The sequence below is a fragment of the Talpa europaea genome, assembly GCF_964194135.1.
Source record: "Talpa europaea genome assembly, chromosome: 3".
NCBI classification, from domain to species: Eukaryota; Metazoa; Chordata; class Mammalia; order Eulipotyphla; family Talpidae; genus Talpa; species Talpa europaea.
Window position 1 is genome coordinate 112292987 of NC_140069.1, and position 16079 is coordinate 112309065.

Below are 16079 nucleotides of genomic sequence, written 5' to 3' on the forward strand. Positions count from 1 at the left end.
CATTTGAATTAATTGAATTTTCCTTTTTTGTTATTAGCAACAATTGTGTTAAATGAACTCAACTGGACGAGTGCCTTAGATGAAGTTTTCAAAAGAAATCGAGATGAAGATCCTTCATTGTTGTGGCAGGTATTTGGAAGCGCCACCGGCCTGGCCCGTTACTATCCAGGTAAGCGCTTAGTGATTCAGTAGGTGACAATGAAATTGCAAGTCCAGCCCTGATATTCCTTGAGAACATACTGTTACTTCCTGTTACCTAGTAAGAAGATGTTCGTCACACTACTTGATAAGGAGATATTAACCCTCCTTCCGTGGCGCTAATGGAAAAAAAAAAACAAAACAATTTAAACCAAAACATCTGAAAAGCAACTGATTTGGTTATGCTTGGTGTGAGGCCAGCTTCAGTGAGCATGAGAGATGCTGTTAGGTGTTTGCCTATGACTTGAGGTTTTCATGAATCCTGAAACAATTGTGATGACTCCAGTGCTCAGCCTGGATCAAGTTGTGAGTCACATTAGAGAACTGAATAGAATTTTTAGCACTTATTTGAATAGTTCTTTCAGACTTCAAGTCTGTATTTGAAATTTGTATCAAAACAGGTGATGATTTTAATCAGTGGATGCTCCTTTGATAAAATGAGCGTGGCAAGCAATAAAAATAAATTTCAAGGAAAATAGAGCTTTCTTATACATCAGCTTGCATTAATTCTGAGGGCATCTCAGGGATGATATGGTCAATGAATATTAATATGTTTACCAAATTAAGATGAATAAAGCCCTGTTATAATACCCCTTATTCTTGTACAGGAAGGGAATGAAAACTAAAACAAAAATGAAAGTTCTATCTTGTACATCCTTAGAACCTATTGAAAATGCTTTAAATGAAATGTCTGTGGGCATGCTCAACTTTTCCACTCTTCAGAATAGCTTATTAGTGGACCGGAAGTGGGCCTTCTGCCTGCTGCAAACACTCTGACTTTCTTTCTTTCTTTCTTTCTTTTTTTTTTTTTTTAATTAATTAATTTATTTATTTATTTATACAAGCACTGGGTACAGTCAGAAGCGTGGGAGGGTGAGAGAATTCACCAGAGCCAGAGCGAGGAGCAGAACAGGCAGAAGGACCAAAGTACACTGCTGAGGGGAGCAGCGGGCGGCAGGAGAGGTCTGCGCGCCATGCGGGACCCTCACTGGCGGCCGGGGATCGAACCAGCACTGCAGAGGCTGCGGCAGCTTCGCAGCCCTGCGCTCAACCACTGCGCCACCAGGGGAGGCCCTACTCTGACTTTCAATGTAGGGAACTTAACTTCAATACATGTCTGGCCAAGTATGGAGGCAAATGCTGGCTGTGGTCTGCCTTCCTTCCTGTTAGGAGGTTTGAGGCTTTTATAAATGAAGGAAATGTGGAGTGAAGCGGGACTGGGTGAGATAGGGGAGGTGTGGAGTTCCAATTGCACAAATGTGGTGGTTCATGCTTCTTTCTAGGTTGTATGCTTATTTGGGGGAGCTTAGCATGTGCTCCGCAGGGGATTTGAAGGTTTTGATGATATAAGGTTACTCCTGGTAATCTTCTAGAACCTGCTTCAACTATTTTCTGTTGTTCACACGTTGAGTACCTTGCGAAAACAAGCTGGCCAAAGTTTGTGAAAAAGGAGGAGGGAAGACACTAAGGGAGAGGAGAACACTGAGCTTGCTTTGAACATTCCTTGTGAGATAGGCTTGGACTTTGCAAAACAGTTTCTGATTACAGTTTAATCTGAGAAGCAAAATGCGTTTTATTTCTTGAAGACCTGGTCTGAGTTATAGGAGACATGATAGGTCATGTGGCTTTACCAGCTACAAATATATGAGAGAAATCTCCTTGATTTTAACAAGTAGAAAGTTTGCTTATGTTTCGCAAATAGCATTATTCACCGTAAAACATTACAACAATGAAAAGGGGTCCAGTAGAAATTAGATGGCACTAGCAATGAATAAAATATGTGGGCTGCTCCCCGGCCACCGGAGGAGGGTCCCACATGGCGTGCAGACCTCTCCTGCCGCCCGCTGCTCCCCTCAGCAGTGTACTTCGGTCCTTCTGCCTGCTCTGCTCCCCGCTCTGGCTCTGGTGAATTCTCTCACCCTCCCACACTCCTGACTGTACCCAGTGCTTGTAAAAATAAATAAATAAACAAACAAACAAACAAATAAATAAATAAATCTTTAAAAAAATATGTGGGCATCATCAGACTGTATAGCAGTCAAATGAGATGAGGACATATGTGTCAGGAAATTGAAGATTTTAGTGTATAAGATATGTTTATGCAAAAGCATGTTTTAAACATATTTAATCTTTTTTTTGCAGTTTAAAGACTTTAAGATGAAATTTGTCTTTAAATTTCTCATTAGACCATACATTCTCCTTTCCTTTTTACCATTTTGATACAAGCTTAATAGCGTATAGTGACTCATCCCTGATTACTGTCTATGAAAGCAAGGTCAAAAAATCCCCTTTAAATATTGTTAATTACACTACCTATAAGTGAAAATAGGGTATAGATGATTTTTACATAACTGGATTTTCATATAATAAGACTTGGAACTCAGGCTATAAGTGTCCTCACTTTCCTGAGCTTTAGTCATCAAAATTGGAAAATATGAACACTAAAAACTCCTCAGATTGTCCTCTGATAGTTATTGTGATCATTCAGCTAATATCATGACAAGTACTTTGAAAATACAAACAATAGTCCTTCTCATAAGAGTGAATGCTAATGAGAATATTTTTGCCTAAATACAGTTTTCTCATAATGTGAGAAATGGAGAAAATAACTGTGGTTACAATCAGATGACAAGGAAGCTGATTTAGAAATGGGGGCGGATCTACACAGATGAGGAAATGGCAGTAACAAGCAGTTACACCAGCTGATGGGCTTGATCAGAATATGGAGCTTTTAGCCTATGGCCTTACTGAAATCAGTTCTATGCAGGGTTGCTAGATAAAATTTAGGCTGTCCAGTTAAATTTGAATTTCAGGTAAGCAACTAAGAATTTTTTAGTATAAGTATGCAATTTTTGGAAGTATACTAAAAAGTATTTATAATCAATATATAACGGGGTATCTTATATTTCATTTTTGATGAATCTGAAAACCTTATCTCCCAGCCACTGAGTTTCTACATTTGTAATATGGGAAAATTACCTTTCCCATCACATTACGTAATTGTCATGAGGATCAGACAAAATTTATTCCATCCATTAATCCAAATGTAAAATGTTAAAATTATCTTTTTTAATTCCATAAACTACCTTTATAAAATGTTTGTCATAGTTATTGAAAACAAAGCAGTTTGCACAAACTAGAACCCTCTAACTTGGAATAAATTTTTCAGCATGGAGATGTTATTTAGATAGGAACAAAACATATGGTGTGAGTGGGTCAAGTATGTACCTTATAGCCAAAACGTAAGTGCACTTCCACCACTTGATATGTTGGTATCCTTTGAAGACCCTCACTGACCTCTGCTGGGAGACATTGAGGATATAATGTTTAAATTGTGGGATTGCTAAGAAAATGAAAAAAAATTAAATATGGTCCTTAGCATATTGCCTCCCAGTTGGGGAAGGTCAAGGGTAGTTCACAATCTCATGAATTCCATTTATCAGATTAACTACATGGAAACACTCCTGGCTCCAAGTAATGAGGTCTCTAGAGCTGACTTACTATAAAGACACCTTTCCAGAACTGATTTTGAAAAGCATTTTTTTGGTGATTTAGTGGAGATCTCAAGTGTGAGTCATTGCCTGTTTTCTAGTTTGGTCGATATGTGTAGAAATAAACTCTATCTCCTTTTCTTCTCTACTTCCTTTTTTCTTTTCCCTTGCCTTCTCTTTCTCTATTCCTCCCTTTTCCCCTTTTCTCTGCAGTTTATAAAGTAGGTAGACTGTGTGATAACAAAAGGATCATTACACTGGAGGAAGGAGAGACTCTTGGTTCATAGTAAAACCATGAGCATAGTTTGTGCTTTCATAGTCATAGCAGAGACTGTTTCTTTACCAGTGAGTTGAGATAATTAGAGAAGATCATTTTATAGGGCAGATGCTAATATTATCTACTTATATGTCTAAGCCATTGGCATTTGCTTAGTCCACAGTCCATTTTATGGGCTAGTTGGGATGGCTTACCCTACACTCAGAGTTAGCTTCATGACATAGCTGATATTGATACCTGTGTCGACTGACATCTTTATTGAGTAGTACTGACGGGGAAAATAGTTTAATTTGAGTGTTTTTCTTCAGAAGCTTTAATTGATTTATGTAAATTAACTTTAAACCCATTAAAACTGTTTCTAAGTGCTATCAAATTTGTGAATTTGTGCATCATAAAAACTGTAGGCACAAACTACTCCTTTCACCTATTAGCGTCTCCTTAAATTGTACCAATTACTACAGTAATTGGGATTGTAATTAGGAATTAGAGGCCCACTGAAATGCCAATGTAGGAATCACTTATTCTTTTTAAATAATTAGTTGCATTTAAAAAAAAAGAAAATGCAAAGCTGCTTCATGTGACTTTTACTTAGTTTCTTATTAATCACTTGTTCTGTCTCTGCCCTCATTTGTTCATTTTTAAAATATGGGATTACAGTAAGGGAAACTAATGTATGGTGAGTTAGTGTTAAACATACCTCTGGGAGACATTCCCTTGTTATATCTGCTAAGATATTGCTAGAATAAAATTTAAAAGAACCTGTGTACAAATTACATGAGCACCGTATTTTTCCATATGAATAAGTAATTGTTCTTGAGTTGTTTAACACTTTTTAAAAACTAGTTCAAAGTATTTTAAACATCATCCTAACACTTACGGTATTTATAGAAGTAGTACTTTCAGTGATCAGTGACCTTAAAAGCTGCAGATTATTAAAAATATTTGTTTATTTATAGAGACAAGGTTTAACTATAAATGAATTTAATTAAAGTGGTTGCTTGCTCTTCAAAAAACTTTAAAATGAAGTGATCGGTCCTTTTCTATGCTAATAATTATTCAAGTTCTGTGTTTTAGTTAAGATTAGTCTTAGCTACCAATTAAAGAAAATGCAATGACAACTGTGATATGAACAATATGGAAGCTTGTTCCTCAAGACAAAGAATGTGAGTTGCACAGACCCAGCTGATAGGGAAGCTACACATATAAGTACCCACCTGCCTAACTTATTTCTAAGTCATCCTCTCAGTTTGAGTGACCTCTACTGAAGGCCCACCACTGTGGGACAAGAATGGCATCTCCCCTCTTTTATTTTTTTTTAATTTAAGATTTATTTATTTATTTATACAAGAACCGGGGTACATGCCAAATGCGCGGGAGGGTGAGAGGATTCAACAGAGACAGAGTGGGGAACAGAACAGGCAGACTGACGAAATACACTGCTGAGAGGAGCAGCAGGAGAGACAGGAGTGGTCTGCCGCTCCATGTGGGACCCTTGCCTCGGCCGGCAGGGAATGAACCTGCACTACAGAGGCTGCAGACGGTTTCACAGCACTGTGCTCAACTGCCTGAGCCACCAGGGAGACCCAGCTCCCAGCTTTTAAAGGGCATTTCTTGGAAGTCACACAAAACCTTTCCTCTTATGTGTCAGTGGGCAGAATTGAAGAGGTGATGATCACAGTTAAGTGCAAGGTTGCCATAGACATGGCTACAAAAGCAGGAACTATGCTAAGTGAGAAGGGGAGAAGAGAACCTAGAAGACAAAAACATCTCTATCACGGTTACTCTAGGAAAGTTTGCGTTATAAAATAATTTGTTTCTGCTCAGCATTAAATTTCAATCTGATGAGGGAGTTAAAATTTATACATATTAAAGTTTAGGTTACATTACAACTAAATGCCTAAATGCCAAGTGAATCAGATAGACTATAGCAATAGATTTTTACTGCAGGAGTTTTGAGAAAGATGAGGTAATTATAGACAATAGTCTTGGGAGAAGCTTATGAGCTATGGATTGAAATTCAAGCCACTGAAGAAGAAAATCTTTCTAGAGGGAAGAAAGACACAAATTAAAAAACTGGGAGTTGAATAAATACTGTTGGAGGCTACTTAGCCCAGCTAATCTAATTGATTGTTGCAAAAGAAGAGTGATATCAAATCAAAGTTTATTAATAGCAGATTAGGGGGCTTTAAATGTCAGTATGATTTGTCTGGGATTTAATGTGTAGAAAAATATGGCCAATATTTTGGCCGTGGAATACTGTGTTTAAAGCAGTTTTTTATCTTAATTGGAAGGACAAATATTTTGAGAACCTTGATCAGAAGGCACATTATTATAATGATCAGGTGTGAGTTTTAAAGATTTGAACATGCCAAACAAGAATTACATAGGAGGAAAGCCTTAGATATAAAAAACAATACCAGAAAACTTACAAAAATAGATCGATGTATCTATTGAAAAATGATTACCACTACAGTGTTAACACCTCCATCACATAATTTCCATTTTTATTTTTTGTGGCAAGAACATTTAAAATCTATTAACAATTTTCAAGTATATAACACGGTATTTTTAGAGTCACATGCTGTATATTGGATCCCCGAATCTTATGCATGTTTTAACTGGATGTGTGTTGTCTTTGACCAGTAACTCCTATCTCCCCAACCCCTCAGCCCCAGACACCACCCTTCTCCCTGTCTCTGGGTTTGACTTTCTTAGGTTCCACATAGAAGTGAGCTCATACAGTAATTGTCTGGCTTACTTCATTTAGCCTTTGAGTAAGTGCATCAGATCAAGATATTGCACACCTTAAATTACATGAGTTACATCTGAATTATATCTCAATAAAAAAGACAACATAAATAAAAATTACGAATCAATGAATTCAGTAACAGAGATAGGTTATAAGGTAAGATAGCTGTAATTTTAAGTTTTTTTGGATATTAGAACATCCAGTAAATATCCATTTATTGAACTAAAATACTTAAAATTTCTATTTTGGAAGAAAAGTTGTAAGTTTAATTTAGAACAGGGAAATTTGAGATGTTGACAGAAAAATGCAGAGTAGTTCTAGTTATACCCAAGCATAGGATTTGCTTGATTATAGTCTATACATCACTTGTATTGTATGGGGATACATTATTTATATAAAATATATGTACATTTTGAAGTTCTCAGATGATTCTGATTTATACACTTGTTGCATTTTGAATAGCCTCATTACTTATCTGAATATTTTTTATAAATAAGAGTTTTTATACTCACTTTGAATACTTTGAAATCAACTATGGATGCAGTCAGGCATAAGTTTATTCAATGATTTTTTACATTGGTGACATGAGAGAGTAGTAAAATAGGATGCTATATGAAAATGGAAGTTGCATGTAATTTGATACTTCATCAAACATAAGAGAAAATAAGTATTATTAGAAATTTCAGCTCTTTTTAACTGCCAAAGGATAATTCATTCTGTTTCCTGTTCTTTTATATATTGCTAACTTTCTATACTTTCTGTAGAAAACTGCCCTCCAGTTTCAGTAAATACAGTAGTCTTTTCTGTGCAGTTTATTTTATGTTTGGTAAACTTTTTTTGTCAAATTTCAGAAACTCATATCTCTTATGTACACCAAATATATTGTGAGAAATACATCATCACTGTGAACTGAACATTTGTTGACTTGCTAAAGCTGGAAACTACTTCCTATAAAATAATAATTTGTTATTTTTATTAGTAATATATCACTATCATCTAATTGGATTTATTGGCTTACAAAAATAGGAATCTTTTTCTGTCAGAGTCCTTGTTTTTCTCTTTGTAGTGCATATCTGAAATTATTTTCTAATAAATCATCCTCATCTTCTATTTCATAAACTGTGCCATGTTCAATTTTATTGCTGAACCTCAGCTAATGACTGCATATGGGCCAACTAAATGATTAAGTCTTTGTGTACCATTTACTTTATTGAGTGTTCCATTTATCCATACAAGTTGTCTTGTTATCTGCTATTCCTGCTGACAGATAAATAATCCTTTAAATTAAAGAAATTGTTTTATGTGAGTTATCTGCCTGCTGCAGGATTACCAGCAAATCACTTTATAATAAGGGCTTTTATTTTAAAAACTATGGTGATTTATGCTTGACTATGATATTGTATACTCGCATATGGGCTTCTGTCACTTGTTTATCTAGAAGATAAAGAAGTATCTGGACATCCTAGAGATATCACAGTTACTCTCAAGCCAATGCAGTGATATCATCTGGGCATGAGAATCATTGCTCAGAATTAAAATTAAAACCCAAAAATTGTTTGATTAAGTCACTATAATGAAGTCTGAGCTGGGAGAAGGGAAAACTTTCTGAAGGGACCAAGGAATACTGAGTTTTCTAATATCAGTAAGAATTTTCTTCTGAAGACATTCACAGGTGGGTGAGACAGATTAAAACATTAAAATTCAGTGCAAAAAAGATATTCAATAAGTTTATTAAGAAGTTATCTGGAGCATGCCTTAGGTTAGCAGTTCTCTATAAAATTATAAAATCTAGTATTGTTCACTTAATGTCATTAGGCTGCCTTATAGTGGCAGTCACAGAATCCAGATTCCAGCTCAACCTGTGCATCTGGTTTTATCTCTTAGTGTATGCAATTCAGCCTTCATTATGTACCCTACATTGCCTTGGGCTATTTTATTTCTTTCATTTTTATTTTCTACAGACCATCTTCTGTTTTCAAGTTTCTGTACACTTTGTTCCTAGAGCTCCTTCTCGGCTCCTCTGCATTATCTTTTCTGTCACTTCTGATTTTCATCTTTTGAGTCTAGCTATTTGTCTATTTTGTCAAAAATTTTTTAAATAACTAGCTCTTGATTTCACTGATTTCATGTTTTTTCTCTATTTCTTTTACTTATACTCTAATTATTTCCCTCTTCTACTGAATTTTTATTTCAGTTTTATCTTTTCCCAGTTCCTCTAGTGTCAGCTTAGCTTTTTTTAATCAGTACTTTTTCTTGTACCCTGAGGTAGACCTTACCACTGAAAACTCCCCTCCTAGTAATGCTTTTGCTATATCTCTAGGGGTTGAGAAGTCATATATTCATTATCATTTATTTCCAGGTATTTTTTTATACTTCACCTTTGAATTCCTTGCCGACCCAATAGCTGTTTGCTGCATGTGATTTATTCTCCACAAACTTATGGTTTTCCCCTCCTTCTTTTTTTGGTTGTTTTATGGTTTTATACCATTGTGATCCAGAAATAAACTAGATATCATTCAGTTTTTTTTTTATTAAATGAAAGTTGTTTTATGTTCCAACATAGGGACAATCCTTGAGATTGTTGGTGAGCACTTGAAACGAATGTGAATTCTCTTGACCTATGGTGGGATGCTCCGTAAATACCTATTAAGTCCATTTCATATGACATTTTAAGACCGTTGTTTCCTTGTTGACAGTTTGGATAATCTGTACGTTACTATAGCAAGGGCTAGAAGGGGACTTCAACCCCTTGCTATAGTAACGTACATTTATCATTATATAATATCCATCTTTGTCTCTTGTTTCCCATTTTTGCTGAAAGTTTATTGTGCCTGATATAAGTATAATTGCGTTCATTGTGTCTCTGGCACCTTGGCATGCATACATAACCTACATGCTGTTAATCAGTCTCATCCTGGACCTTGATTTGGGAGCCATGGTATGAATCAGGGACTGTGGAGGGTAGTAGCTGGGTAGCAGCACTTAGATACTGGGAAATTTTGAAAGAAATATAATACACATTTATTGAATGCATTTTGGCTTTCAAAAGTCTAAAGTCTTTACCTTAGTTTGCAGTTCCTAGTTCCTAGCTATGACTAATCCTCCATGGGACATTACTGAACAAACTTAAAATAATGATCCATTTAACACCAGTTACATTAAGGCAGTAAGATTAGGGTTGGATTTCAAAGGCATTTTTGATTATGTGACATTTCCTTTTGTTTTCTTTTCATGACACTAAAAATAGGAAGTCTTTCAGAATTAGAAAAATGTGCTTGTGGGCCTCCCCGGTGGCGCAGCGGTTGAGCGCTGGGTTGCGAAGCTGCCCGCAGCCTCTGCAGCACCGGTTTGATCTCCGGCTGCAACCCGGCCACCGGAGGAGGGTCCCACATGGCACGCAGACCTCTCCTGCTGCCTGCTGCCCGCTGCTCCCCTCAGCAGTGTGCTTCGGTCCTTCTGCCTGCTCTGCTCCCTGCTCTGGCTCTGGTGAATTCTCTCACCCTCCCGAACTTCTGACTGTACCCAGTGCTTGTATAAAATAAAACAAATAAATCTTTGGGGAAAAAAAAAAAAGAAAAAAGAAAAATGTGCTTGTACTTTTTCATTGGAAATGCAATTAGTTGTCATTTCAAATGGTATTTCTACCAAGAGACTCAGCCTTCAGTTCATCATTATGTGCTTTATTATTTCCTAACAGCAGAAATTAAAAAAAAAAAACTGATACTTTATTATTTTTAGACCTTATTAACCAAAAAATGACTCTAAAATCTGCATATACTTCTCAGGAATATTTTTCTAACACATCCATATTCTGAGTTAATGTAGAGGTAAATAGCTTTCTAAGTCAATGGTTTGTTACTGATATACCAACCCCTAAATATCATGTGAAGTGGAATTGGACTCCAGTAGTTTTAGTTAAAACACACATGCATAGTTCATTTTTGATGGGGGGCATTTTGCATAAATGATCATTATCACCTTAAATGATGGGGTTCAGAAGTGTGACTCCTACTTTGTCTTTTCTCCTGTCATCACAAAATCTTATTGGAATGCAAAAGTGACATTTACAATGAGCAACGTTTTCTTTTTGCAGAAATCTTAGAAACTGATTTCTCTCAAAACATGTAGCTTTCACTATTCATCATTATGAAACTTATTTCAAGGAATTGCAGTATGTGGTTATTATCCATTTTACTATTTCACCTTCTATAAATGAGCCTACATAAATAATGTACCATTTAAATTCCACAATGGAATTGTATAACAAATTAGTAGTATCATAAATGAAAGTACATTGTTTAATTTGAGTACCATGTAAATATTTTAATTTAACAAAATCAAGGGATTATTTCCCAAAAATATCTCAGAAGATTTCTAAGAGATTATTAATATTTTTAAATATGAGATTTTAAAATCTAAAATTATAAGCTTCATTATAACTAAATGGTCCTGTTCATACTGTCAGTTATAGCTCTTTTTCTGTCTTGAAATACAAATTTTATGGAGCATAGTGATACAGTTCAATCTGATTAGCAATTATAGTAAGGACAGAAATTCTAGGTGAATGTGTTTTGCAAATAATTCAAAGATCTAATTTTAATGTGACTTTTAAATTCCAGTTTTATTAAACCATTTATCCAATTCATTGATCATTTTCAATTCACGATGGTCATTTTTTTCCCAAAGAATCGTTTATGTAGAACTGTGGTGTAGGCCAGCGAGAATCACCAGAGACAGAGCAGTGAACAGAACAGGTGGATTTACTGAGATACACTGCTAAGGGGAGCAATAGGCAAGACAGGAAAGGTCTGCTGTCCCATATGTGGAGATCAAACTCAAGTTGTAGTAGTGATAGTGCTGAGACTTAACCCATAGGCCACCAGGGAGGCCTCGTGGTCATTCACATGGTGGTTGTGATAACTGATCTCACTTTTCTCATTTCACAGTGTGTTTGTATCTGTCTGAATCCAATCAGATTAGAGAAAGCACACAGTATTTTGAAGAGGGAAAGTCTATTTCTTAAATAATTATTAGCTATATTGAATTGGAGTAATGAGGAGTTGGTTAGAAGTACAGTGGGTTTTACAAAATACAGGAATATCAGGTGTCATAATATATAGCCTTTTGGACATTAGAAATGCCAAGGACTGAAATGGAGTGACCAAGGAAGAATCTTCAATCTCCCAATGCCCACTGAGAGCCAGATCTTTTTTTATGCTCTTTTTTTTTTTTTTTCCTTAAAGATATATTTATTTATTTGTACAAGCACTGGGTATAGTCAGAAGCACGGGAGGGCAAGAGAATTCACCAGAGTCAGAGCGGAGAGTAGAGCAGGCAGACTGACGAAGTATACTGCTGAGGGGAGCAGCGGGCATCAGGAGAGGTCTGTGCACCATGTGGGACCCTCACCCGGTGGCCAGGGATCGAACCTGCGCAGCAGAGGCTGTGAGGCGTTTTGCAACCCAGCGTTCAACCGCTGTGCCACCGGGAAGGCCCGAGAGCCAGATATTATAGGTAACACAGTCATGGTCCACCATATTGCAGAGAATTCACTGCAGCATCACACTGGAAGGATTTTCTGGATGCTCACAAGTACTTGATTTGAGGCACAAAAGTGCCTACAGGGCACTGCTGGCCATTAGGTTCTAAATGACCTGAGTGAACAGAAGCTGATGTAGACAAACTATTCACACAGAAGGGGTTGAAGTCTGAGGAATATGCAAGCAGAGTAGGTGCTGAACTCTGCAGCTAATTTGTGCTGCAGACGTCAGACACGAGGAAGGCTGCACATGCTTAAGTGTCTCTGAGCAAACAAACCAGAAACAGAAAGCAAAAACCCTTTTGGCATTCATTGTGTCTCTTGCATCAGCTACTAAACAGGATTAAAATTGTGCTTGATGGTAAAATGAAAATATTTACAGGGCCCAGATCCATTTTCATAGAGGAAAAAATTTGGAGCTGAGAGGCAATAAAATGAGTCCAATAATGTACTGAAAGTAGGATACAGTTTAAATTTTTTATTACTAAGGTCTTAACTTGAAGGATCAGATAGTGTAGATCAATAGTTGACAGTGAGCAGATGTGTCTGCCAGTGTGCTTGTTGTTTAATTCCAGTGCTAACATAAAAAGAATAAAAAGTGGTGTTTGATCTTACTGTAATTTTCCACAAAAGAAAGGTGAAAGAATTAAAGTAAATTTGCCATTTCAGTGGCATTAACTATCAGTAAATGGTTGTTGGGGGCATACTATATTTAAACTTTCATATGAATGTGATTAATCATTTAAAATAAATAAGTCATTTTATATATAGCCACTAATAAGAACAAAATTTCACAATCCAGGAGAGACTCAGTAGTGCATATTTTTTTTTTATAAATTTTAATTGGTTAATTTAGATTAATTGCCTAATAAACCTGATTCTTGGTTAAGTTCTCCAAAATATCCATCACGTCTCAAAATAAAGAAGAGGGCAAAACATGTTGTTAGGTCATAAACAATATTAGAAGTTAATCACTTCCACCACAAGTCATTTGTGCATCAGTGCTTAAAGAGAGAACTTCAGCATTAAGTTATTATCAATTCATCAACATTTATTGTTCTTCATTGGTTCTAAGGGAGTGTGTGTGTGTGTGTGTGTAACTTTGTTAAGCTTTTTAAATTAAATATAGATTTAATTAGATCTAAGTTAATTGCATTTAAAAAGCAATGCAGTTAAAGGACTTTTGTGATCACTGCAAAATGATAGAAATTCTGAAACTAAAAAAAATCTATACTTGAATTACTTCAGATCATTCAAATAAATTTAAGGAAAACTCTGTGGGGTTATTTCAATTACATTTTTACTTTTTAATTTTAACATGGATAGGCCATTATAAAACTAATCAGGTTAAAAAGAAACCAGAAGGAGAAAGACAGATACCAGATGGTTTTACTCGTACTGGAATATATAGAAACAAAAGAAAAAGTCAGGAAACAATACAGTAAGCACAAAACACCAACCCTAGAAATCTGACTGTAAAATTGAGGCTACTAGAGAGTGAAGGAGAGGATGGTGGGAATTGTTGAGGGGGTTCAATGAACTATAGTGAGGACTATGGTGCCTTGGTGGTGGGTGTGGTGTATAACATACCTGGAGAGGTGAGATCCTATTTTCTAGATTATAGTGTTCTAAACCAGTGTTACCTTAGTAAATTTTTTTAATGTGCTATTATAACATTGCAAGAAAAACAGTATTTACAGAGCTAGGTAGTTTTTTGTTATGGAAAGAAAATATAAGAATGAAATAATTCAAAATACAATTACCATTAGAGGTAAATACATTTTCTTTTAGGGTAAATATTTCTGTTAGTAGAGTGGAAAGAATATGTAACCTTGGACATATGTAAGTTACCAACCAGGAATATAACTATATCTACAAATTATTTCTGAAATAGTGTGGAAAAAACATTGGCTTAAGTTGATTTTGTTTTTTTGCATTGTTGTGTTTTAAGAGCACAAAAATGATATCTCCCATTTTAGAATTGCTTTAGACATGTGGAATGTGTCTGTAGTGTTCTGTGACTTTTAAGTAGTCTTTTCATAGATTATATCTAATTTTTTAATGTAAGTTGTTATGTTTTGTTTTTAGCTTCCCCGTGGGTTGATAACAGCAGAACTCCAAATAAGATTGACCTTTATGATGTACGCAGAAGACCATGGTAAGTATTTTCTGTTGTTTTGAAAAGATTAAATAGACACAATTAGATTAAATGTTTTGCTAAAAATTTGGTGAGCATCTTTGCATTTTAAGGATGACTGCTATCTAAAAGAGCTCTGGTGGGGTTTTTTATGTAAATAAATAAATACAATTTAAGGTAAATGAAGAGGATGAGTTCAAGTGGGCAACAATAATGGATATTGTTTAAATAATGAATGAAATGCATTTCAAATAGATTATTTCAAGTTTTCTATTCAATTTCATCTGCAAGCCTCTTTAGCTGCTGGGGATATGTACTGAAAGACTCCTAGTTTGCCTGGAGTAGACTAGCAGAATATGTTGGTTGAGTAGCAAATGATTTGCCTCTGGTAGTGAACTAATGAGAACAGGCCCCAAGGTAAGAGCTGCCTCGTAGTTACAGTCATATAGGTTATGTTTTATTTTTGCAAAAAGAAGTTTTATTTATTTCTCAAAGCAAGTTATTTTCTTAAGATAAAACTTGAAAAATACTGATAACTCATAATTACAGTCACTGCCAAACAACTGTTAAACTTGCATATTTTATTTGAGTTTTTAAAAATGTATTTAATGTGTTGGCATATCTTTTTAAAATAAGTTCATATTATATACCGTGTACTGCTTTGTAACCTCTGTTCATGCCTATGCTTCTGAGTGCCTGTTCGCACTGTTGTCCCACACATTACCTTATTTTTTCCTTCAAAAAGATGATATGATAATTTAGGAAATTCCCTGTTACTGAACCTTAAGATTGTTTCTTTTTTTGCTAGAGTTCAGACTAACTGTAATATAGATAATGACTCATTCAGTGGAAATGCATTTAAAGTTTTCAGATACCTCGTTAAAGTCCCAGTTTCCATTTACATGAGCAGTCACTGTATACAACAATCCACGTTGTTGGTCCACATGCTCTTCTTGTTAACATTTCTCCAAGTGTGGTGACTGTGCCGCCTTGGCTTATTGAATCAAGGCAGAGACTGTGACATCACATAGTTGGGTTCAGGAACTAATCATTTAGGGAGAAGCTTAGAAGCAAGATGCCCAGAAGAGGCAAACTATCTTGTCCCCTCCTTTTCCCATGAGAGACATGCCAGGACCTCTGTTAAGATGCTAGATATGAATTTGAATCATCACCCATTGAAATATCCAGGCAACTCTGCCTCTTTACCTTTTCAGAGAAATAAACTTGGGTTCAAGTTAAAAAGTCAGTTTCAGGAGTAGATAATAATTGTGCTGAAAACTAATGTTTTCTGAAATATGTTGTCTGATATCTGAAAACTAATAGGTAATGAAGTGACCTAGCAGATTTCTGGGAAGTGAGATTAAGAGTCTTTGGCAAGGAGGACTCAGATGACTGACTAGAAGGTTGAGTTCAGATGCAAATGCCCCTGGCTCCTGTCTGTGGTCAGGCATCTTGTTTGTTTGTTTTTAAAGATTTACTTATTTACTCATACAAGAACTGGGGTACAGGCCAGAGATGCGGTGGGGGTGATGAGAGGATTCACCAGAGACAGAGTGGGGAACAGAACAGGCAGACTGACTGAAATACACTGCTGAGAGAGCAGTGGGCGAGACAGGAGAAGTCGGCTGTGCCATGTGGGTAGCTCCCTGGCTGGCTGGGGATTGAACTCATGCTGCAGGGGCTGTGGA

General features: G+C 36.0%; 1 protein-coding gene across 9 annotated transcripts in view; it reads left to right on the forward strand.

The window, feature by feature from the left end:
* CACNA2D1 (calcium voltage-gated channel auxiliary subunit alpha2delta 1) overlaps window positions 1–16079 on the forward strand; it is a gene marked incomplete at both ends in the record, with an annotated part of 412192 nt that overhangs the window by 290683 nt on the left and 105430 nt on the right. For all 9 annotated transcript variants that reach the window (XM_084230055.1, XM_084230054.1, XM_084230056.1 and 6 more), the window contains 2 exons: window positions 38–169; window positions 14343–14412. In XM_084230055.1, coding sequence (XP_084086181.1) covers window positions 38–169; window positions 14343–14412 — 202 coding nt within the window. The remainder of the gene's footprint in view (window positions 1–37; window positions 170–14342; window positions 14413–16079) is intronic.